Source organism: Oncorhynchus tshawytscha, linkage group LG16, assembly GCF_018296145.1.
Source record: "Oncorhynchus tshawytscha isolate Ot180627B linkage group LG16, Otsh_v2.0, whole genome shotgun sequence".
Classification (NCBI taxonomy): domain Eukaryota; kingdom Metazoa; phylum Chordata; class Actinopteri; order Salmoniformes; family Salmonidae; genus Oncorhynchus; species Oncorhynchus tshawytscha.
Window position 1 is genome coordinate 44,185,078 of NC_056444.1, and position 22,205 is coordinate 44,207,282.

Below are 22,205 nucleotides of genomic sequence, written 5' to 3' on the forward strand. Positions count from 1 at the left end.
GTGATTTATCTTCACTTCATTTTCTTTTAAAAACTTTCTATACAAAGTTCCTACAAGAGGTCATGCCTTTTACTCCTTTGAACCTTACAAGGGAAAAAACTTTTCACAACCAAATGTCTTTCTTAATAGCTAAATATGTGTATTGAACTGTCACATCTGTGTGCAACTAAATGTCCTTCTTATAAAGATTGACTGACAGTGATTTGTGGATGTGGAAGTAACGGTGTCACCTACTGTCAATTTCCATTCCCAGTCAAACATACTGCCAATCATTGGTTCTATTTTCCACAGAGCAGCAAGTGATGGAAATGACAGAGATAGAGCTGATAAAAGATTGTCTTTAATGTTTGGCATTGTTAATGAATCCATACCACAGCAGTTATGAGAGTAGGAAAACCACCTTTACAACCAAACACTGTTTGATCATGCTAACACCATCTGTACAAGAAAGCACATTGAAAAGTGTATAAAGTATTTATATTTGAAGACTTGAAGTCGAGAACAATGCAGACAACCACAGTCTAATGTATTTGTCTTCTTTAAACATTGATTATAGATATTCATCAATTACATCGATTTCTGGAGTACATGTATTTACACAAAACAACAATAAAATTATTTTAAGGGGGTCTGCAATAATTTTCAAAAATATTTCACAATACCGCTGTATGTACAGTAACAGAATTTACATTGAAAAATTCTATTGTACCTATATTTGATCTGAGTATCGCTCCTCTTCACACAAACATCAGCCTCCCCATACATCTGACTTTCATCTTATATTTGATCCATAGTTCTGTTCTTCCATACTAATTCCACAGTCTGCAAAACATACCCTGCATCCTTCCATGAGACATCGGTGAACTATGTCCTCACAACTGAATGTACCTGCATACAAAAATAGATGTTGTCTGATCAGTGGACAACCTAAATGTGCAAGAACACAAAGCAAAGCATTCACCTGCAAAAAACTACACGGGGAAACAAAGACCTGTATTTTTTAACAGTAACCTCCACCTTCCAACCCACTGGTTGGTTATACATTACATCTCAGCAAACACTGTCTGTTGTACTTTCATTGCCCAAGGAGGTCAACCTCATGGTCCTGTCTGAGCTTCACTTACTCCTCCTCTGTACACACAAACATCTCTCTATTGCAGATCAGAGTGAAGAGAAACTGCAGGCAAAACTAAGTATACTGTAGCTCTACAAACCAAGGCAGGACAAAACAGATGTCACACATAGATATCATGAGGTTGGTTCGGAAAGCGTAGAGAACGTGATGAAAAAATGAGAGCTGTCATTTCATGAGCTTCACAGAAACAGTCAAGCGAGGTGTCAGAATGAGAGACTGATACTGCATTTCAGTGCACTTAAGGCAGGTAGTTGTTTTAGAACACTGTTTGAGGGAGTTTGGATTTGCCATTCGGTGGACAGAGGGGGGGTGACAGTGAGTAGAACAGGTAACTGACAGGAGCAATGTCATTGCCTTTAGTTCTTTTACACACAGTCCATATGTATTACTTGTTAATTGACATGGTCTTGAAACATAGAGAGGCAGAGAGAGGGTGTGATAATTGTTTTTACGAGTATAGTTAGTCCAGTAGGTGGTTGAGGTACTGTTGAGCCATTATTCTTCGCTACTTCTCATCTTACTCCTAGTTGAGGGTTAAGGATGTTTTCACCATGGTTCATTTTCTCCATCACTATCTCCTTTCAAGGAACAATCCAGTCTTATGGAGTCCAACTCAACCTGTGCAACTGACATTGGGAACTCGCTGTTGTTCCAGAGCTCTCTGTGGCACCGGACAATCCCACCCCTCCCTCGTAGTCCTCCCAAGGATTTATCAGCTCTTTCAGTCTGGGTCACATTCACGCTCCTCTCATGAGATATTTCGGTCTTTACACAAAAGGCAAGAAGACTGTAATAAAGACAACTTCACATGAACAGAAAAGAAGACCTGCCACTTGTGTCATACAAAACAGCACATCTTGTTTGAATACATTCACATTGTTTTCCATACGTACTGTATGGAGGGATAATCCTAAACTGAGGTTTATATGTCCCTAGAGGCTTTGGTCAAGAAGAGTGACCCAGGTCCAAATAACAGACCTGCTTTCAATGAGAAGCAGGTAGCAGAATAGAACAGAAGATTGGAGAATGTCATATGGTGAAGCACTATACAGCGTTTTGTAAATCAGAGGATGGAAAGTCCATTTGAAAACCCCATACATACTGTAGCAAGTGTATCAAAATAATAGGATAGATATATGGAGTTTTAAAAGCAGAAAAGTCATCATGACTTTACTAAGAGTATAACTTTGTGCAGTTGCCTTTCGTTGTGGAAAAGGGAGAGGAGATTCTATTTGGGGATCGTATGGGTTGATCATGTTGATGAGGATCGTCATGTTTCACAAAACGGCTGTATAATGTTCTCAAATGAAAATAAACATGCTCACAGACTAGTTGTACAACAGTGTACAGTCAACATCTATTTAAACAAAGTGATTATTATCGGTCATATTGTCCAACAGATACTATTCCCTTATTAATTCCTATGATGCTGCTTCATCCATTCAGAATCAGACTGAATACACTGGGGAGTGTGAAGGTGTAACTCAATAGTCTAAAGTGGCTTCCTCTCCCCTTCATCAGCTCTGATATAAAAACATGGGATGGATGACAGCAATATTGTTAATGCCTACAATGTATTTGCATGATTCACCAGCCCATGTTCTTTCACATCAATACAGATGATGGCAAGGAGACAACAGGAAGGGAGCCACTTTAGACTAGTAAGATGTACCAAGAGGCCCAGCCCTGTAGTCTCCTCATGGTGTCTCCTCGTGCTCCTCGCTGATGCACTGCTCCCAGGCAGCCTTGGCTAGCTCCTCTCTGTGGCTATGGGGGGAGTGGAAGATCCTCCGAGGAAGGGGGATAGGCTGGGGCACCAGGGAGCTCAGGTCCTCCTCAGGGATGCACCCTTCCCTCAGGTAGGGCTTGGGGGGCACAGCTGGGGGCTGAGGGCGCCGGTAAGGAATGTGGTGTGGGCCGTGGAGGGGTACCTGGTGGTGGGTGGGCCCGTGGGGATGAGGGTGGCCGTCAAGGATGGCCGGTTGATGGTGAGAGTGGGGGTGGAAGTGAGTTTGGGATTGGGGGAGGTGTGAGACAGGGTTACGGTAGTGAAAGGGTCGGACATGGTCGAGGGACTCTGGTTCTGGCCCACTGTAGTGGATGTGCAGATAGGGAGAGGCCAGGTACTCATCAGGGGTCCACAGGTGGCTGGGTAAGGGCTCCATGGCGTCATTCCGCACAGTTTGGGCATCGGGGTACTGGGCCCCAAAGTTACTCTCACTCAGAGAGGAGACCCCGCTGCTGGCACTGCCCGAGAGGGTGGAATTACTGCCCCCCAGGGCTGACTGAGGACTAGTGGGGGAGCCAGGTATGGGGTGGAGAGGAGACTGGAGGGATGGAGAGAGAGAAAGAGGAAGATAAGAAATGGGTTGGCATCTGTTGACCAAGTAAAGAAGATGTACCGGTACAGTATGTTGAACGGTCTGTTACCTTTCTGAGAGAGCGAACAGGCAGTGCCGGGGGTGGGTCACTGTTCTGGTGGTGGAACGCATCAAAGTGCATCAGGAAGTGACCTAAAGCGGAGGTGAAAACAGTCATATCAGAATAAACTTCCAAAACCTCCTGTCTAGTGGACATGACAGCCAAGGGACTCTTACCCATAGATAAGGTGTATATAAATTGGTGGTACCTGGTGGGAAGGACCTGGGTGGGACAGGGGGCATGATGATGCCCCCTGTAGGCCCCTGGATGTAGGGCACTGTCTCCCTGCCCTCGCCATCTAGACTCCAGCTGCTCGGGCCACTAGGGAACACTGGGGGAACACCAGCAAACCACAGGCTCACTACAGAGTTAGGACTAAGTTCTGTCCTACTTAGGTCATTTCTCATGAACACTAGAGAACACCAGCATTTACCAATTTTAAGACAGGCATACAGTATACTCACCTTTCTCTGGCAAGCTCATGGGAGGGTCAACACACGGCTTACAGGGGTTCACTTGCTGGAGTAAGGCACGTTGCTGATGGTTGCTCTGCAAACAGAGAGACACCAGAATCTAAAGATAACTGAAAAGGACAAGAACAAACAGTGTGTTCTGGGGGCTCAGTACCAGTCTATTTCTGCTTTGGCCAGCCTATCGTTCTCACGCTCAGTGAACTAGCTGTCGTCTTCTCCTTAATTAACTAACGCAGCAATGTCATCAGTTCACTTCAGTGCTATTTTAACATAGTTTGGTCTGTAATGTCAACACCTGTCCGTTCTCAGTCATGGTGTAGTACATGGTGTTGTTGACTCTCTGGTGAGGCGGCAGCAGCATCATCACCTCCCGGTTGTGTTTGGTTTTATCCGGCAGGGACGGAGAGCCTGGGGGAGGAAGGGGGAGAGGACAGGTCAGACAGACATCAGAGACCCATTGGGGGAATCTCAATTGGATTTGCTAAATTCTTCAGGTTCTCTTCTTCATCCTCTCCTTCCCTCCTTTTAAAAAAAGGTCAAAGATAATTGATGTGAGGAGGAAAGGAGAGGAAACAAATGCTCTTGTATGAAATGAGATTCTCCTTCTCCACTAACAGGTCATCAGGCAAATTAGGTTTACAGATGAGGAATCGCGAAACATGTGTAAAGTGGTAAAAATAAATGTTGCTAGTTGTGCCAGACATTTTATAGTAGATAAAAATATAAGTAGCATTTTGTTAACGTGCGAATGCTTTTCTCCTCCGACAAAACAACAGATGATTCAAAAGGGGGTTTGGCAGATTTCACATCTCTTTCGAATAGGATACATTTGCGTATCCAAGGCCAAAGGAGGCTTTCGAGGAGAGGAGCAAACTCCTCGGTTCGCCAATTAACAAATTGACTCTCCTACATATGGTGACCATTTATCGGTTCCCAGCTCACGGAGGAGTCGAGGAGAGGACAGACTTTTCCCCCATTGATACATTGGAAGTACACTGACTAACAGTAAAATAGGCTCATATCACAACCATGAACAAGTTTAAAATGGATGCTTACAGATCTGTTAGGGATCCCTGTTTGCCAGAAATAATTAAAGCAAAGCATGAAAACCATTATCAGAGATATTTGATCTGATGTTCTACAGTATCTAAGCTTGCTAATACTGTTGTTTCTCAGCACAACATGCCAGGTAAAATATACAGGACCAGTCAAAAGATTGGACACACCTCATTGCAGGGTTTTCTTTATTTTTTAGTGAAGACATCAAAACTATGAAATAACACACATGGTATTTACCAAAAAAGTGTTAAACAAAACAAAATATATGTTATATTTGAGATTCTTCAAAGTAGCCACCCTTTGCCTTGATGACAGCTTTGCACACGCTTGGCATTCTCTCAACCAGCTTCATAAGGTAGTCACCTGGAATGCAGTTCAATTAACATATCCTTCTTAATGTGTTTGAGCCAATCAGTTGTGTTGTGACAAGGTAGGGGTGGTATACAGAAGATAGCCCTATTTGGTAAAAGATCAAGTCCATATTATGGAAAAAACAGCTCAAATAAGCAAAGAGAAATGACAGTCCATTACTTTAAGACATGAACTTCGAAAGTTTTTTTCAAGTGCAATCGCAAAAACCATCAAGCTCTATGATGAAACTGGCTCTCATGAGAACCACCAGAGGAAAGGAAGACAGAGTTACCTCTGCTACAGAGGATACGTTCATTAAAGATACAGTGCCTTGCGAAAGTATTCGCCCCCCTTGAACTTTGCGACCTTTTGCCACATTTCAGGCTTCAAACATAAAGATATAAAACTGTATTTTTTTGTGAAGAATCAACAACAAGTGGGACACAATCATGAAGTGGAACGACATTTATTGGATATTTCAAACTTTTTTAACAAATCAAAAACTGAAAAATTGGGCGTGCAAAATTATTCAGCCCCCTTAAGTTAATACTTTGTAGCGCCACCTTTTGCTGCGATTACAGCTGTAAGTCGCTTGGGGTATGTCTCTATCAGTTTTGCACATCGAGAGACTGAAATTTTTCCCATTCCTCCTTGCAAAACAGCTCGAGCTCAGTGAGGTTGGATGGAGAGCATTTGTGAACAGCAGTTTTCAGCTCTTTCCACAGATTCTCGATTGGATTCAGGTCTGGACTTTGACTTGGCCATTCTAACACCTGGATATGTTTATTTTTGAACCATTCCATTGTAGATTTTGCTTTATGTTTTGGATCATTGTCTTGTTGGAAGACAAATCTCCGTCCCAGTCTCAGGTCTTTTGCAGACTCCATCAGGTTTTCTTCCAGAATGGTCCTGTATTTGGCTCCATCCATCTTCCCATCAATTTTAACCATCTTCCCTGTCCCTGCTGAAGAAAAGCAGGCCCAAACCATGATGCTGCCACCACCATGTTTGACAGTGGGTATGGTGTGTTCAGGGTGATGAGCTGTGTTGCTTTTACGCCAAACATAACGTTTTGCATTGTTGCCAAAAAGTTCAATTTTGGTTTCATCTGACCAGAGCACCTTCTTCCACATGTTTTTTAAGAAATGGCTTTCTTCTTGCCACTCTTCCATAAAGGCCAGATTTGTGCAATATACAACTGATTGTTGTCCTATGGACAGAGTCTCCCACCTCAGCTGTAGATCTCTGCAGTTCATCCAGAGTGATCATGGGCCTCTTGGCTGCATCTCTGATCAGTCTTCTCCTTGTATGAGCTGAAAGTTTAGAGGGACGGCCAGGTCTTGGTAGATTTGCAGTGGTCTGATACTCCTTCCATTTGAATATTATCGCTTGCACAGTGCTCCTTGGGATGTTTAAAGCTTGGGAAATCGTTTTGTATCCAAATCCGGCTTTAAACTTCTTCACAACAGTATCTCGGACCTGCCTGGTGTGTTTCTTGTTCTTCATGATGCTCTCTGCGCTTTAAACGGACCTCTGAGACTATCACAGTGCAGGTGCATTTATACGTAGACTTGATTACACACAGGTCGATTGTATTTATCATCATTAGTCATTTAGGTCAACATTGGATCATTCAGAGATCCTCACTGAACTGCTGGAGAGAGTTTGCTGCACTGAAAGTAAAGTCGCTGAATAATTTTGCACGCCCAATTTTTCAGTTTTTGATTTGTTAAAAAAGTTTGAAATATCCAATAAATGTCGTTCCACTTCATGATTGTGTCCCACTTGTTGTTGATTCTTCACAAAAAAATACAGTTTTATATCTTTATGTTTGAAGCCTGAAATGTGGCAAAAGGTCGCAAAGTTCAAGGGGGCCGAATACTTTCGCAAGGCACTGTAACTGCAGTTCAGATTGCAGCCCAAATAAATGCTTCACAGAGTTCAAGTAACAGACACATCTCATCATCAACTGTTCAGAGGAGACTGCGTGAATCATGCCTTCATGTTCGAATTGCTGCAAAGAAACCACTACTAAAGGATACCAATAAGAAGAAGAGACTTGCTTGGGCAAAGAAATATGAGCAACTGGTTGAAATCTGTCCTTTGGTTTGAGTACAAATTTGAGATTTTTGTCTTTATGAGAAGCAAAGTAGGTGAACTGATGATCTCTGCATGTGTGGTTCCCACCATGAAGCATGGAGGAGGTGGTGTGATGGTGCTTTTGCTGGTGGCACTGTGATTTATTTAGAATTCAAGGCACACTTAACCAGTATGGCTACAATGGTATTCTGCAGTGATATACCATCCAATCAGGTTTGCGCTCATTTGTTTTTCAACAGGATTTTTCAAAGGGTGGCTACTTTGAAGAACCTAAAATCAAAAATATATTTTGATTTGTTTAACACTTTTTTGTTTACTACATGATTCCATGTTTGCTATTTCATAGCTGTAATGTCTTTACTTTTATTCTACAATGTAGAAAATAGTAAAAAATAAAGAAAAACTTTTGACTGGTACTGTTCATTGTTGAGAATGTTAAATGTACAACTGGCCGAGAACATGATAATGATGAGTTGGAAGTATTTACTGCCTGGTGTAGGTGACACTCACCTCTGGCACTAGATGGGGCAGAGTTAATAACCTGGGAGGAGGTGGACCGAATGGAGCTCAGACTGGAGGAGGAGGGGCTTGGCTGTAAAATAATACATCTGTTCATTCACATATCTTCAAAACATACCAAACCTGCATGTGTGTGTATTCATTCCACCCACCTCCATGTGAGCCGTGTCCTCAGGGTTCTCTCCCAATAGGCCGTCTGTCAGGATGACCAGGTTTCCTCCCGCCTCGCTGGAGGTGTGAGAAGAGAGGGAGGAGGAGGACTGACGGATAGAACCCTGCAGGTTCATAGGGCTGCAGAGAGAGAATCATATTCTAATCTCAAAGATTACTGTAGCATCTCTTTTTTGCAAGTTAAATCTTATACAATATGTAACTGACCTTTGTCTGTGAATCAGACGGACACTTTCTGGGCTCATGTGGCTGTGAGTGGTCAGGATGCCTCTGGGATTGTTGACTCCAGTGCAGGCTGCTGGCAACCCCTGCTGGGCCACATATAAACACTGCTCTGAATAATCACTCTACCTGTGCACACACACACACACACACACCAACTCATTAGGACACACAAACAAAAGAGTATGTAGAACCACTCACCTGATGTAAACCAGTCCTCATCATGTGGAACTGATCTATCAGCTTTTTGTGCAGGGGACGCATTTCTGGGTGCACCAACTTCTCATGGACGGCCAGCCCCACTCCAAGAATGTGAACCTGTGACAATGAAACGACACGTAGGAAAGATATGGTTTCTGTCTTCTATACCCATATACACTGTGTGGACCACTGGCCAGTGACGAGTTAAGAGCTTTGTCTGACCTGTTCCTGCATCAAATCTTTGAGCTGAGTGATCTTCTCTGTGTCCTCTGTGTGGCTGTTCATGTAGTCCTTTTCAAAGAATGCCTGTGGAGGAGGAATATAGGATATGAATGCATTACAAGGCATGGCAGATAACAATATATGTTCTGGAAGAAAATTACCAAAGTATCCATTCAAATCCACCGACCAACCAACCCAACCCCATCTCCCTCCCTTCCCTTAGTACCTCCTGGTATCTGGCAATGCCCCCATTGACGGCAGCGTCTATGACCCCGTTGAGCAGCATGCTGAGGGGGTTAATGTTGCCATGGTGCTGTCTGTTCTGGTACTGGCTAATCAGGGTCCGCAGCTCCTGGGTCTTATTCTCCACCACGTAGATGGCATTCTCCAGGGGGCTCACCTCCAACTGCACACACACACACACAGTACTGTCGGAAAGTATTCAGACACCTTCACTTTTTCCACATTGTTACGTTACAGCCTTTTTCTAAAATGTATTAAATAAAAAAATCAATCTACGCACAATACCGCATAATGACGAAGCCAAAACAATGTATTTGCAAATGTATTAAAAATAAAAAACAGAAATACCTTATTTACATAATTATTCAGACCCTTCGCAATGAGACTTGAAATTGAGCTCAGGTGCATCCTGTTTCCATTGATAACCCTTGAGGAATTGTCTGTAGAGCTCCGAGACGGGATTGTGTCGAGGCACAGATCTGGGGAAGGGTAACAAAAAATGTCTGCAGCATTGAAGGTGCCCAACACAGTGGCCTCCATCATTCTTAAATGGAAGAAGTTTGGAAGCGCCCACACTCTTCCTAGAGCTGTCCGCCCAGCCAAACTGAGCAATCAGGAGAGAAGGGCCTTGGTCAGGGAGGTGACCCAGAACCTGATGGTCACTATGACAGAGCTCCTCTGTGGAGATGGGAGAATGTTCCAGAATGACAACCATCTCTGCAGCACTCCACCAATCAGGCCTTCATGGTAGAGTGGCTAGACGGGAGCCACTCCTCAGTAAAACGCACGACAGCCTGCTAGGAGTTTTCCAAAAAGGCACCTAAAGGACTCAGACAATGAAAAACAACATTCTCTGGTTGGCCTGAACACCACGCCTGGAGGAAACCTTGCACTATCTCTAAGGTGAAGCATGGTGGTGGCAGCATCATGCTGTGGGGATGTTTTTCAGCGGCAGGGACTGCAAGATTAGTCAGGATCAAGGGAAAGATGAACGGAGCAAAGTACAGAGAGATCCTTGATGAAAACCTGCTCCAGAGCGCTCAGGACCTCAGACTGGGGCGAAGGTTTATCTTCCAATAGGACAACAACCCTAAGCACACAGCCAAGACAATGCAGGAGTTGCTTTGGGACAAGTCTCTAAATGTCCTTGAGTGGCCCAGCCAGAGCCCGGACTTGAAACTCTTCAAACGTCTCTGGAGAGACCTGAAAATAGCTGTGGAGCAACATTCACCACATCCAACCTGACAAGAGTTTGAGAGGATCTGCAGAGAAGAATGGGAGAAACTACCCAAATACAGGTGAGTCAAGCTTGTGGCAACATACCCAAGAAGACTCGAGGCTGTAATCGCTGCCAAAGGTGCTTCAACAAAGTAAAGGGTCTGAATACTTATGTAAATGTGATATGTTTTATTTATTTAAAAAAATAAAAAATAATAATTTAAAAACCTGTTTTTGCTTTGTTATTATGGGGTATTTTGTGTAGATTGATGAGGGTTAAAAACAATTTAATACATTTTAGAATAAGGCTGTAAATAAGAATTTGTTCTTAACTGACTTAGTTAAGCCTAGTTAGCCTAGTTAAATAAAGGTTAAATAAAAAAATGGGGGTTCTATGTGTTGAGAAGCTTGGAACATTTGGATAGAGATTTAGAGTGAAGAGTGATAGTTGAGCATTTTTAGAATATTATTCAATTCAAATGAGTTTCTAGGAGGAGGTAGATTTTATGTAGTGTTCTCAGTTTAACTTTATTTTTGTGTAGAGTTAGTGCAATTTATTTCAATTTTCCATGATAACTTTAGTAGCCAGTGCTAATGTTAGCTAGCTACCAGAGTACAGTTTTCTGCACCAGAATGGCTAGATAATGCAAACAACAATATAGTCGATTTTTGTTTCATTGCCCAAATCAGATTCAAGCTTCTTGGAAAAAGCTGCATCGATCATGTAAATGGACAAACGTCTGTGTATTCAAACTATGCGACACAATGAGAAGTTAAGAAGAACAGGATCACAAGCAGTTTAAGAGTTGGCTTTTACCTTTATTTAACTAGTCAAGTCAGTTAAGAACTAATTCTGATTTACAATGACGGCCTACTTGTAAAGCCCCCCCGGCCAAACCCTCGCCTAACCCGGACGAAGCTGGGCCAATTGTGCGCAGTCCTATGGGGCTCCCAATCATGGCCGGTTGTGATACAGCCTGGGATCGAACCCAGATCTATAGTGACACCTCTAGCACTGAGAAGAAGTGCCTTAGACCGCTTGCCACTCGGGAGGCCCAAGTTATGATGCTTTACTTTCTGAGCATATAGAAGTTTCTACTGTCTTCTCCGGGATGTCAAAAATCAATTCAGAATGATTTGATTGCTTCCATTGCATCATCCATGAATAGTAAGGCACTGCATCTCAGTGCTTTACTCGCAGGTGGGGCAGAGACCCAAATGTTTTGAGCTCCACCTGTTGAGCTAAACAAATATTCTAATAATACTTTTTTGCATGTTATTTCGGCATTAATACATGTTACATATCGGATTGCAAACAAAATTGGTTGAGTTAATAAATCTGCATACAAACATGGTCTCTTTTTTGCTTTCTTGAGTAAGGCAGCTCCAAAATGTTGGTGTTTCAGCTTAGCTCAGTGCTCTCTGTGGTGGAGGGGCAGCCAGCGTAAAATACAGAGCATAGGGGCTGGCAATCTTCTCTAGTTGCGGCGTGATTGGCTCAGCGTTCTGTCACTCATGGTGACACTACGTCACCGCAAAATCTACAGGGAGAGCTAGAAAGTTCAAGCCCCCTTGGGTGTTGCCATAGAGTTCAATTAGAAGTGCCCATCCAAGAAAGGTCATTAGCCACAGAAAAAAATATGTCAAATCATATTATATCAACCATAGCTTTGATTGGACAGATCATGTCAACATCATACTTTCAAAATCTTAGCTAGCAAGCTAGACAAGCAGTCATAATCATGAATCACGTCTACAATGTACTGGCAAATCCTTTTCAATCTTTTCAACCAAATTATAGATAAAACATATCGGTGCTCATCTGCCATTGCACATAAACATTACACAACAAGTTGGAAACCACAAATTACACAATGAGTGGATTGGAAGGAATCAGCTGCAGGCGTTGCAAAGCAATCACTATCTTGCTTCCCCTGCCTGCTATTTGGTGAAGAGGGTGTGTGGTCCAAGTCTGGGTTTAAGGGTCTCTTTTCCAAGCTTAAAAGGATAAACATTCACACGCAATACCATGTGCCAGAAAAGGTTGAATACATAGGCCATGCTGTCAATCCAGCATGACTTCTGCCACAACTGGGTCTCTGAAAAAAACTCGGACTGAGAAAATACATCCAACTCGGAATTCCAAGTTGGGAACTTGGGCCTCTTTCTATAGCGCTGACCTGAAGATCACTGACGTTATGATTCAGCCTTTTTTTTTGAGCTCCTAGTTGTCTTGAAAGAACCATAAATCCAGAAAATGCCCGACTTTGATGACAAAGTTTCCTGACAAAATTTGCCCACAAGGACCACAGCGCCACCTTCCTGTTCAAATGAGCACAGCACAACAGTGAGTCCAAAAATGTATTGTATGCTGCTGCATAAATAACGTAATATGCCAGGGAGAAAGTAAATGATGTAATATGCCAGGCAGAAAGTAAATGATGTAATATGCCAGGCAGAAAGTAAATGATGTAATATGCCAGGCAGAAAGTAAATGATGTAATATGCCAGGAAGAAAGTAAATGATGTAATATGCCAGGCAGAAAGTAAATGTAATATGCCAGGCAGAAAGTAAATGATGTAATATGCCAGGCAGAAAGTAAATGATGTAATATGCCAGGCAGAAAGTAAATGATGTAATATGCCAGGCAGAAAGTAAATGATGTAATATGCCAGGAAGAAAGTAAATGATGTAATATGCCAGGCAGAAAGTAAATGATGTAATATGCCAGGCAGAAAGTAAATGATGTAATATGCCAGGCAGAAAGTAAATGATGTAATATGCCAGGCAGAAAGTAAATGATGTAATATGCCAGGCAGAAAGTAAATGATGTAATATGCCAGGAAGAAAGTAAATGATGTAATATGCCAGGCAGAAAGTAAATGATGTAATATGCCAGGCAGAAAGTAAATGATGTAATATGCCAGGCAGAAAGTAAATGATGTAATATGCCAGGCAGAAAGTAAATGATGTAATATGCCAGGCAGAAAGTAAATGATGTAATATGCCAGTGAGAAAGTAAATGATGTAATATGCCAGGGAGAAAGCAAAGAAAGTAATGCTAAGTATATGTTGATTTTGACTTGAGATGTTTCTAAGTAGACCCATGTGGCACATATGTATTACCAGACAAGGACAAACTCCAGGCCCCAGTGGGGAAAAAAAATCCCCACCACAGTCTGCTCGCAGTTGTCAGTTATCAATTGTCTCTCATTACTGTACACAAAAACTATCACATTATTACACACGTAAATGATTTTACTCCTTGCTTGGACTAAATCATTCTTAGCTCTATTGTCTAACTGTGTAGTGTGTCGTGTTATTGTTTTTTGTCTTCCCAGTCAAGTCCTGTCCTCAGTGGAAGAGTTGACCTCTTCAACACCATCCATCCATGATGAGCCTGTCCTGCCATGAAGCCTATGAACATCTCAACCCCTGTTCTGCACTGAAGTCGAGCCTCTGAACACCTCAACTCATGCCTCATACCCTCATTCAATCACTGCTCTGATCCCTTCCCAACACTGCAAGTAGCCCTCTCATTCCCATTCCCCATAATATTGTACTATAAAATGTCTTTATTAAATGCTTTAGTTAAAAATAATTAGTCTTCAACGATTTTAGAAACACACTTTGTCGGCTCCTATACCGTGGGTCTCCCATCCGCCTTTTTTAAGTCACCAGCCTCCACTGGTGTACGCGACCAATAAACTTAGATTTTGATTCGACACAAATCATGCACTCGCTTGCATCATTTCCCTGAGGCGTCTGATGTCACAGTGTGAGATGACGCGAGTGCTCCTCACCAGTTCTCTCCTCTCCACCTCAGCCCAGCGGGAGATGCCAGGGAGAGGACGAGACAGAATCAGGGTGGTTCTCTCGATCCACAGGCTCTGAAGACACACACAAAACACTTCTGTATAGTAATTATACACAGCTTGTATCAACAGACAATTTTAGTTACATTTTATTCTAATTCCTTCCACACACACACATACCCTGAACTCATTCTCCCTGTCCTTGGGTCCCTTGTGGAAGGGTCTGTCATAGTGAAAGCGAGTGACATTGTTAATGCGGTAGAAGCTCTTGATCCTCTCGGGTACGCGCTCCAGTTGAGGCACGTCAGTGATGTCTGACACTGGGGTAACCGCATAGATCTGCAGGTCTGAGGCCAGGCGTTAAGGAAAACACACCCAAATATACTGACAGTTGAGTTGACAGACACAACACATTGACCATGGTTAGGATACACTGAACATCACTTTGTAGGAGGGCGTCATCTGGTTGGTTGGGGTGCTGCATGGCAATGGCATGTGGGAATTCTCCCAGCATCCTTTGCTGAAAGTCCTCCAGTCGTTCATAGTTATATCCCCGGCAAACAAACTCCTTATTCTGGAGAGAGAAGGGTTGTCATCCAACTGATACGTAAAACCAATTCATCATTTAGATAAAAGATTGTGTGTGTGTGTTCATCTCACCCTGAGGAAAAAAGGAAACTTCCTGCCATAGAAGCCCATCCTAAAGAACTCTGGTTCAATCCTCTGCTGTTCTATGATGTTGTCATAGTACGCAGCCTCCATTTTCTATAAAATACAAAAATACTTGATTCAACTCTAAGAGAGCATCTTGAGCTTTTATCAGCAACCCACATCAATGAGGTTCCCTTGATCATAGGGCTCATAAGGTTTTTGGTAATTCGTCAGTCTATTGCAATATGAATACATTTCCACATTGTGAGGAATTTATATTCAATTCCATTCTACTTACTTTCCATCTTCGTGATGATGAGTAGTCACTGGGGGATAAAGTAGAGAGAGAGAGAGCGCGAGCGAGAGAGAGAGAGAGAAGGCATACAGGCATACAGTGCTGGGTTGTCAGACAGACTCACCCGTATCCAGCTCAGGCTCTGGTAGTCATATAAGGTTTCATACTGGAAAGCCAGTTCCCGGCAGAGTGATATTCCATATTCCCAACACTGGAAAGAGATAAACAGACCGAGATCTCACACATATGGAATCTCTCAATACATGTTTACAATATCCTGTCTATTGAACATCATTCTCAGGAGGATTTGAAGGGGAAAATGTTGGATTTCCAGAATTGAACAGCCATCAACAACATCATGAACATCGAGAAGTGTTTCGACTTGAGATTCTGACTTGAGATGTTTCTAAGTAGACCCATGTGGGACTTATGTAAAATAATATGTTTGATTTGTCTCACATGAAACACTACCCAAAGTGACTGGACATAGCCTGACTTGCATTCCCCTTGTTGTTTAACTTAGCTTGACTTGATTTAGCTTGGCTTGCCTTTCCCTTGTTAAAGTAGTGGAGGACTTTGCGGCTGAGGCCCTCTTTGCGTTGCCACTCGCTCTGTGTGGGGTAGTGGAGGAACTCTCTGAGGGGTCGGTCCTCCCAGTGCAGCAGCTCCCAGTACAGCAGCAAGGTAAATGCTGCCTCTGGTGGTGGGGAGGACACAGAGGTCAAAGGTCACCACGATTAACCATCATTGACTTCACATGGTAGTCCTGACGATCACAGGGTTCTATGCAGTGTGAGCACGTTGAACGTGTTATATACATCCCAACCAGTTACCCGTGTAGTCCTCTGCATGCAGGTGCAGGTCACACAGCTTGTGGATGTAGCGGATGTACATGTCCTCCTTGTTGATCTCTGACTTGTAGAAGTTCTGGGGAGGACAGACAAATGGAAGCAACACATCACTACATGGACATACTGTAGCACACACGGGTATTATTATCTGGCCATAACTGAGGTACTGTCAAGGTTCAAACACATCAAATGCCTCACCATGAGGTTGGAAGAACCACCCATTTTCTTGTTCTCCATCTCATCTCCTTTCATACAGTCCCTAAAAGCAGAGCAGGTTTGTAAAGTCCCATCTCTACAGTACATCCCTGTATCAATAGTCAATGTTAGGATATTAACATGTTGTTTGTAATCTATAATCCAGTCGATCAGTAGTAATAACACCTGTAGTCTAGCAAGCGCTCCATCAGTCTCGTGACGGAGGTGACAAACGAAATGCCTGTCTCTCTCCATGTTTCCTGCTCAATTTTTTCCAGTAGGCTAAAAGACAGAGACAGACAAGCTCTATGTTACTGGTGCACAGTAACATTGGACATGGAACTGTAAGCACTGGTATGTTTGAAAGGACCATGATAGTGGTAGAGCTATAACTTACCTGGGGTAAGGCCCAAACAACTGGGTCCTGAATGGCACAGCAGAAAGACCCAAGAGAAGTCAGAAGCATAGAAAATAACAGTAGTGCAGCACACTCAAGTAACAATTTGGCACTGAGTATGAATAGAAGACGGAGGTTGTTGGTGCTTACAGCAGGCCAAAGAGCTCTCTGTGATTGCCGTCCCCTTTCCCATCAGCCACCATACTCTCCAGCTTGTCCATCAACTCTGCTTCCACCTACACAACATAGATGTTGGTGTATAAGCAATCAATCACCACAACATTTTCCTAGACACTTATAGCAGTAAAATCATAGATCCATAACATAGTTCTGATATTGGGTGATAACCTGTAGTAATACAAGGCCTACAAAGGATGAGTGGTGTCACGCAGCAGGGGACAGTACTGACCAGCTTAAAGTTGCCGTTCTTCCTCTGCTCCCAGTCCATCATGTCATGGAAGATGGGGATCATGATATTCCGGACTTCGCTCTGAGGCACCAGCGTCACTCCCAGGAACGGACCCATCATTCCAGGGATAAAGTGAGGCTTATTCTCACCTAGCGCACACAGAGATGTTAGAAACACACACAACATTATCCTTGAAGGCTAGAACGACAAGACAGTTGATTATGAATGTAGTGTTATCTTACCAAGCTTCTGCCACATGCTGAAGAGCTCATAGGCCATCATCACCCTCATATCTCCATATCTACAGAGAAAGTACATGGGGAGAATACTAGCTACTGAGTGACCACACATATGTAGATGTGGGAAATATGTCTTTAAACTATATATTTCCTGAGTGTTTCAGGATATAATTGATGGACATTGAACAGAGGTCCTTACTTGTCCAGGACTTTCTTCCTCTTGGCCTGGGTCAAGGGCTCCAACTGCAGACTGGGCTGGTTGATGTACAGGACCGTCAGGCTGAAGAAGGAATTCCACACCTGGTACAGAGAACACACATACACAACACATACAAACATCAACTCGTATTTTGATTCCAATAAAGTTCTAACTACTGTATACACCTTTTTATTGGCCCCTTAGTTCACCATCAGGTTTTGCATTTCCGTAGTTTCCCTCTAGGCATAAATCCAGGTTGGACAACAAAAAAAAATAAAAATCAGCCACATTGGATTGGAGACAGATCAGAGAAGAACAGCATACTGTAGTTAGGAAACCATGTACAGAAATAAAGACAGCCCTTCGTAAAACAGAGAAAGACATGGAAAGAGCAGCAGGTTCGGGGTTGACTTCTCCGGGATATTGAAGGTTCTCTTGTTTACTTGCTTACTGCTCTTGTTCAACATGACACTCCTCATTTCTCTACAGAGGCACACCTTGAAGTCAAAATCCGCCTCTGAGAAGTTCTTGTGTAACGCTGGAGACAGGTACTGTGTTGTCGCCACAATGACACTGCAGAAGGAAACAGCCAAACGTTATGATAAAAATAGATGACGCAACAGCTACACTAATGTCACATGCGATCAGAGTCAGGAGAGTGTCATCTCATGGTTGGATATGTTCCCTTATCTCATATAGGAGGCAGTGTTATAGGTCCTCTGAGTCAGACTTACTGACTGGTCAGTAGCCTCATGACACTCCAGTCTCGGGGGAAGATGGTGAGCTTCATCAGGTTCCGGAACACGCAGAAGATCTTCAACAGGAACTCCTGGAAGACAATGAATTAGCTGGTGTTGGGTACATGATCTACATACTATAGCTCAACCCCAAGTTCCTCTGTCAGACTAAGAGTGACACAGCAGCACTCACCTTGAGTTCCTCTTTGCTGTGGAAGTTGTTGAGCAGGTGGTGGAAGTGGATCTCTGACATCTGTCTGAGTAGAGACAGCAGAGTGGACACATACTCCCCCTGGACAGGCAGAAACCCACCCATATTAGAGAGGTTACATGCATTACGAAATATATACAGTGTCTGTTCCATGTAGTGAATAAAGATCCAGCCAGACAGGGTAGGAGAGGAGAATCGCTGACCGTGATCTCAGCGGTGCACTGGGGACAGCGCTGCCCCCTAGCTGTCTCCAGAGACTGAGACTTGGACATGATGGACAACAGAGTCTGGAGCAGAACATCCAACAGGCTCTCCACCATCATCTCTACCTCCTCCTGCACAGAAGACTCCTAGGAAGAGAGGGAGAGAGAAACAGAGAGAAGTCATGGAGACAGGTGAAGACAGAGATAGAAGGGGAGACAAAATGGTGGGAGCGATGAGCAGTGGCAGAGGTAGAGAAGAAGAGAGAGACAGGGAATTTAATGAATAATTAATGTATTTGCATAAGCTGCTTGACAGACCATTTAAAAGATAAATGCATCCCTCAACATGAAGTGCCCTACATAATAACGCCTTGACAATAATGTCTAAACAATGACATGGTGTTATGCTTGCCTTAACAAGCCTTGGCATTGTATAACGTTTTACCAACTACTCAGTCGTCTCATATTTAATTCCATTTGAAACAGGAAATGTGAAAAAATGTTTAGCTAGGATTACTAGGTACAGCAGATGTACTAGTAACCAGTTATGGTACAGAAAAGTAGCCGCTAACCACTGATACAAGGTCAGATATAATTGAATCCCCCTAATGACTTGAATCCCCCTAATGATTAGGCCTGGGGGTAGTGTAATCTGATCCTTGATCTGTAGTTAAGGGCATATTCTTCCAACCCTTACAGCTACAGTAGATTCAGTGGTGATATACCATAGAGCTGGTCTTGATGATGGAGAAGATGCTGGTGAGGATTCCTGAGCAGATCAGCAGCTCCCTCTGCTGGCGTAGGTGCAGGTGGATGTGATGCAGGACCACCGGCAGCAAGATACTACGAGACTCTGAGAGGGGGAGAGAGAAGGAAGGAGAGGGGGAGAGAGTGGGAGGGAGTATGGAGAGCGAGTGAGATGGGGAGAAAGTGAAGGATCAAATGTAGAAAGATATTTAACCAGCTTGACCTTTAGATTTTTTTGACCCAGTTACACCATCTATTAAATTCCCACTTTGGGAGCAACAAAGTGTTCACAGACACATTTAGTGTAAGTTAAGTTGTCCGGTAGTCTTACCAGGGAAGAAGAAGAGCCTGCTCTCAACGGTGCGGGCGATGGACTGCAGTTTGACCACGTCCATAGACTGGCCGATGTCCACCGTACTGGGCATGCTCCCCAGCGTGCCCCGGACGTACTCAGCCACCTCCTGCACTGTGAACATCTGCAGCAGCTCGTCAAAAATGTCTGGGAAACTGTTCAACAACGCCGCCTGACAGGGTCAAGTCGAAGAGAGAAGAAGGGAGTGAGAGGGAGATAGAGGAACCGACAGACAGAGGGAGACAGAGCGACAAAGAGAGAAGGGCAGAGAGAGAGGAGCAGGTCTTTAGATCATTCGTATTCCTCCATTCTATAAATGACACTATGCCATCGGTAAGGTAGTTATAGTAACATCCATACAGGGTGCGTAAAGAGACAAATCGTAAAATGTCCTATAAAAAGAGGACAAACAAAAACAGGGCGGGTCCATACTCGCAAACTCTTGCTTAAACCGGAGGTTTTGTATATGTATAAACCGGAGGTAGCCGTTTTATACAAAAGGTCTAAGGCTCCGGTTTCAGCAAGAGTTCTCAAGTATGGACCTGGCAGTGTGACGCATATCTGATTGCAGGAGGTTCACAAGATAACAGAGAGCAACTGCTGCACTGGGTCACCAACACAAGGTGGCACTGTGACTTACTGAGACAGGAGAGACCCCTGGAGCATGACTACCATAGAAAGGCATGCAGTTGATCACACCCCTAAACTGTCCAAGGGCAAGCCAAGGATGGGCCAACAGTAAAAGGAGGGATCAGAGCAAAAATACAATTATACAAATGACAAATGCATTACATGCAAGCAACAGATAGACAAATCAGTGCATTTTGACCGGTCTTCTATGTAGAAGAGGAGGACAATACCCAGGGTCAAGAACTATAACATTTCAGCCTTCTGGCATAAAGAAAAGCTAAGTTATATACAGACAGACATGACGTCTTGATGTTCTGACCTGTGTGAAGACGAGGGTCTCAGAGCTGCGGCTGTCCAGACTCAACACAAAGCGGATGGACTGGAAGAGTTCCTGGATGCTGGCTCTGAACTGGTCCTCCTCCATACCACAGGTCGCCCGCGAGTACAGGATCCGAGACTGGACAATGAACTTAAACAGGTACTCCAAAGCCTGCAGGGTGGACAGAGGACGGAAAAAGTTACAATTACCTGTAAAATACCATTCATTTATATGATGTGTTCTGTTGTGTCAAGTCATATTTCCTTTCATCTATATGTTGCATGTTTGGTAAAGAAAAGCATGTTGGGAGTGTAACCATTTGAAAGTTTGTCCAGACCTCCTCTCATGTCCCGATGTGAGCTTTACCTTCATGGCCTCTTGGATGTGGTCCTGTCTGACAACCTCAGCAGAGCGGTCCATGTACCACTTCAGGCAGCGGATTAGCTCTCTACAAGAAGACAGAGTAAAGTGTGTAAAACATGGGGGATCCCATGGCCATATAAGACAAACAAAATGCACAATAGCGTCATACTATATTTCTGTATTATTGCAGAGAGCAAGACAAATCTTGTATAATACGTTATGAGCAAAACAATAACTGCTATGGCTTCCACTCAGCTACATGATACTGACATCAAGACCTCTCAAACAATAGAAGCAGTTTAAATGGTATACGTGGCACATTACTTGTAGGCCAGAGCTCCTGCAAAGTGGTTCTGTATGTAGGCCTCCATAACAGGCCGGAAGTGGTAGAAACGACTGTCCCTGAGAAGGTTGATGATAAACACCTGAGGGCAAAAAGACAGACAGAGAGGAAAACAAAAGATAGGTTTTAGCCATAATGGAGAAAATTAGATTATGATGTAGTCACACACATGCAGGCATTCACACATGTAGTGACACATACACAATATTCCATTACATTGAATGAGGTTGATCTCTCCATCTTGACCTACCAATGACTGGAAAACCAGTGGTCCGTATTTATCGGTGTTGTCATCCAGGAGACAAAACAGTGTATCCAGGACATCTCGTAGGAACTGCAGGAGAGAGGAGCCAGCTCAATCATTTCGTCATCATAGTTCCCCATAAATATGTCTAGTCACAGATCTGTTAGTGTTTGGCCAAACAGTCAAGAGGGGGTTTTCCTAGATGCATGTATTGATTGACTAAAAGAGTGTTGCCTTGACAATCTCCTCTCCATTGATGTGGCGTAGTCTGCCCAGGATGTCCAACACCCGGTCAGTGTGGGCTTTCCAGTTCAGTAGGGCCAGGAGGTCCACTGGAAACAGAGTAGAATAAACATAAATACATGTAAAGCTCTGGCTAATGGCTGAGGCTAGGACAGTCAAAGCTCTGTTATAGTGCTGTGTGAGTGTGGTGAGATGCACAGTGTAGTGAGTTGGCCATACCATTCTGAGTGAGCTTGGTGGAGCAAAGCTGTGTGGAGACCCAGAAGGTCTCCTTGGGGTTCCTCTGGAAGGGCAGGGTGGAGGGCAGGTTGGGGCAGCTGTTGAAGTCCTCCTTACAGCAGGGCATGCTCAGGTACAGGCCCTGGTTACTGAACGTTGTATTCTCATCACACTGGGGAACAGAGGCACAACATAGACACATGTTAG

At 43.6% G+C, this 22,205-nt stretch overlaps 1 protein-coding gene across 6 annotated transcripts in view; it reads right to left on the bottom strand.

Moving 5' to 3' along the window:
- Positions 1-326: 326 nt before the first annotated feature.
- LOC112215716 (dedicator of cytokinesis protein 3) overlaps positions 327-22,205 on the bottom strand; it is a 59,214-nt gene continuing 37,335 nt past the window's right edge. For 2 of the 6 annotated variants that reach the window (XM_042299194.1, XM_042299191.1), the window contains exons 18-55: positions 21,999-22,170; positions 21,771-21,868; positions 21,543-21,626; positions 21,274-21,374; positions 20,953-21,034; positions 20,587-20,757; positions 20,278-20,343; positions 19,617-19,809; positions 19,264-19,391; positions 18,539-18,685; positions 18,318-18,416; positions 18,122-18,216; positions 17,885-17,960; positions 17,388-17,488; positions 17,192-17,250; positions 16,950-17,098; positions 16,691-16,776; positions 16,541-16,567; positions 16,330-16,425; positions 16,147-16,207; positions 15,931-16,024; positions 15,646-15,794; positions 15,222-15,308; positions 14,812-14,916; positions 14,584-14,725; positions 14,332-14,498; positions 14,140-14,226; positions 9,101-9,280; positions 8,875-8,958; positions 8,653-8,769; positions 8,437-8,558; positions 8,211-8,349; positions 8,050-8,131; positions 4,325-4,437; positions 4,021-4,105; positions 3,765-3,887; positions 3,566-3,648; positions 327-3,462 (exon numbers count right to left, since the gene is read on the bottom strand). In XM_042299194.1, coding sequence (XP_042155128.1) covers positions 2,833-3,462; positions 3,566-3,648; positions 3,765-3,887; positions 4,021-4,105; positions 4,325-4,437; positions 8,050-8,131; positions 8,211-8,349; positions 8,437-8,558; positions 8,653-8,769; positions 8,875-8,958; positions 9,101-9,280; positions 14,140-14,226; positions 14,332-14,498; positions 14,584-14,725; positions 14,812-14,916; positions 15,222-15,308; positions 15,646-15,794; positions 15,931-16,024; positions 16,147-16,207; positions 16,330-16,425; positions 16,541-16,567; positions 16,691-16,776; positions 16,950-17,098; positions 17,192-17,250; positions 17,388-17,488; positions 17,885-17,960; positions 18,122-18,216; positions 18,318-18,416; positions 18,539-18,685; positions 19,264-19,391; positions 19,617-19,809; positions 20,278-20,343; positions 20,587-20,757; positions 20,953-21,034; positions 21,274-21,374; positions 21,543-21,626; positions 21,771-21,868; positions 21,999-22,170 — 4,680 coding nt within the window. In that variant the 3' untranslated portion in view covers positions 327-2,832. The remainder of the gene's footprint in view (positions 3,463-3,565; positions 3,649-3,764; positions 3,888-4,020; positions 4,106-4,324; positions 4,438-8,049; positions 8,132-8,210; positions 8,350-8,436; positions 8,559-8,652; positions 8,770-8,874; positions 8,959-9,100; positions 9,281-14,139; positions 14,227-14,331; positions 14,499-14,583; positions 14,726-14,811; positions 14,917-15,221; positions 15,309-15,645; positions 15,795-15,930; positions 16,025-16,146; positions 16,208-16,329; positions 16,426-16,540; positions 16,568-16,690; positions 16,777-16,949; positions 17,099-17,191; positions 17,251-17,387; positions 17,489-17,884; positions 17,961-18,121; positions 18,217-18,317; positions 18,417-18,538; positions 18,686-19,263; positions 19,392-19,616; positions 19,810-20,277; positions 20,344-20,586; positions 20,758-20,952; positions 21,035-21,273; positions 21,375-21,542; positions 21,627-21,770; positions 21,869-21,998; positions 22,171-22,205) is intronic. The other 4 variants (XM_024375032.2, XM_042299195.1, XM_042299192.1 and 1 more) reach the window with 3 other exon arrangements.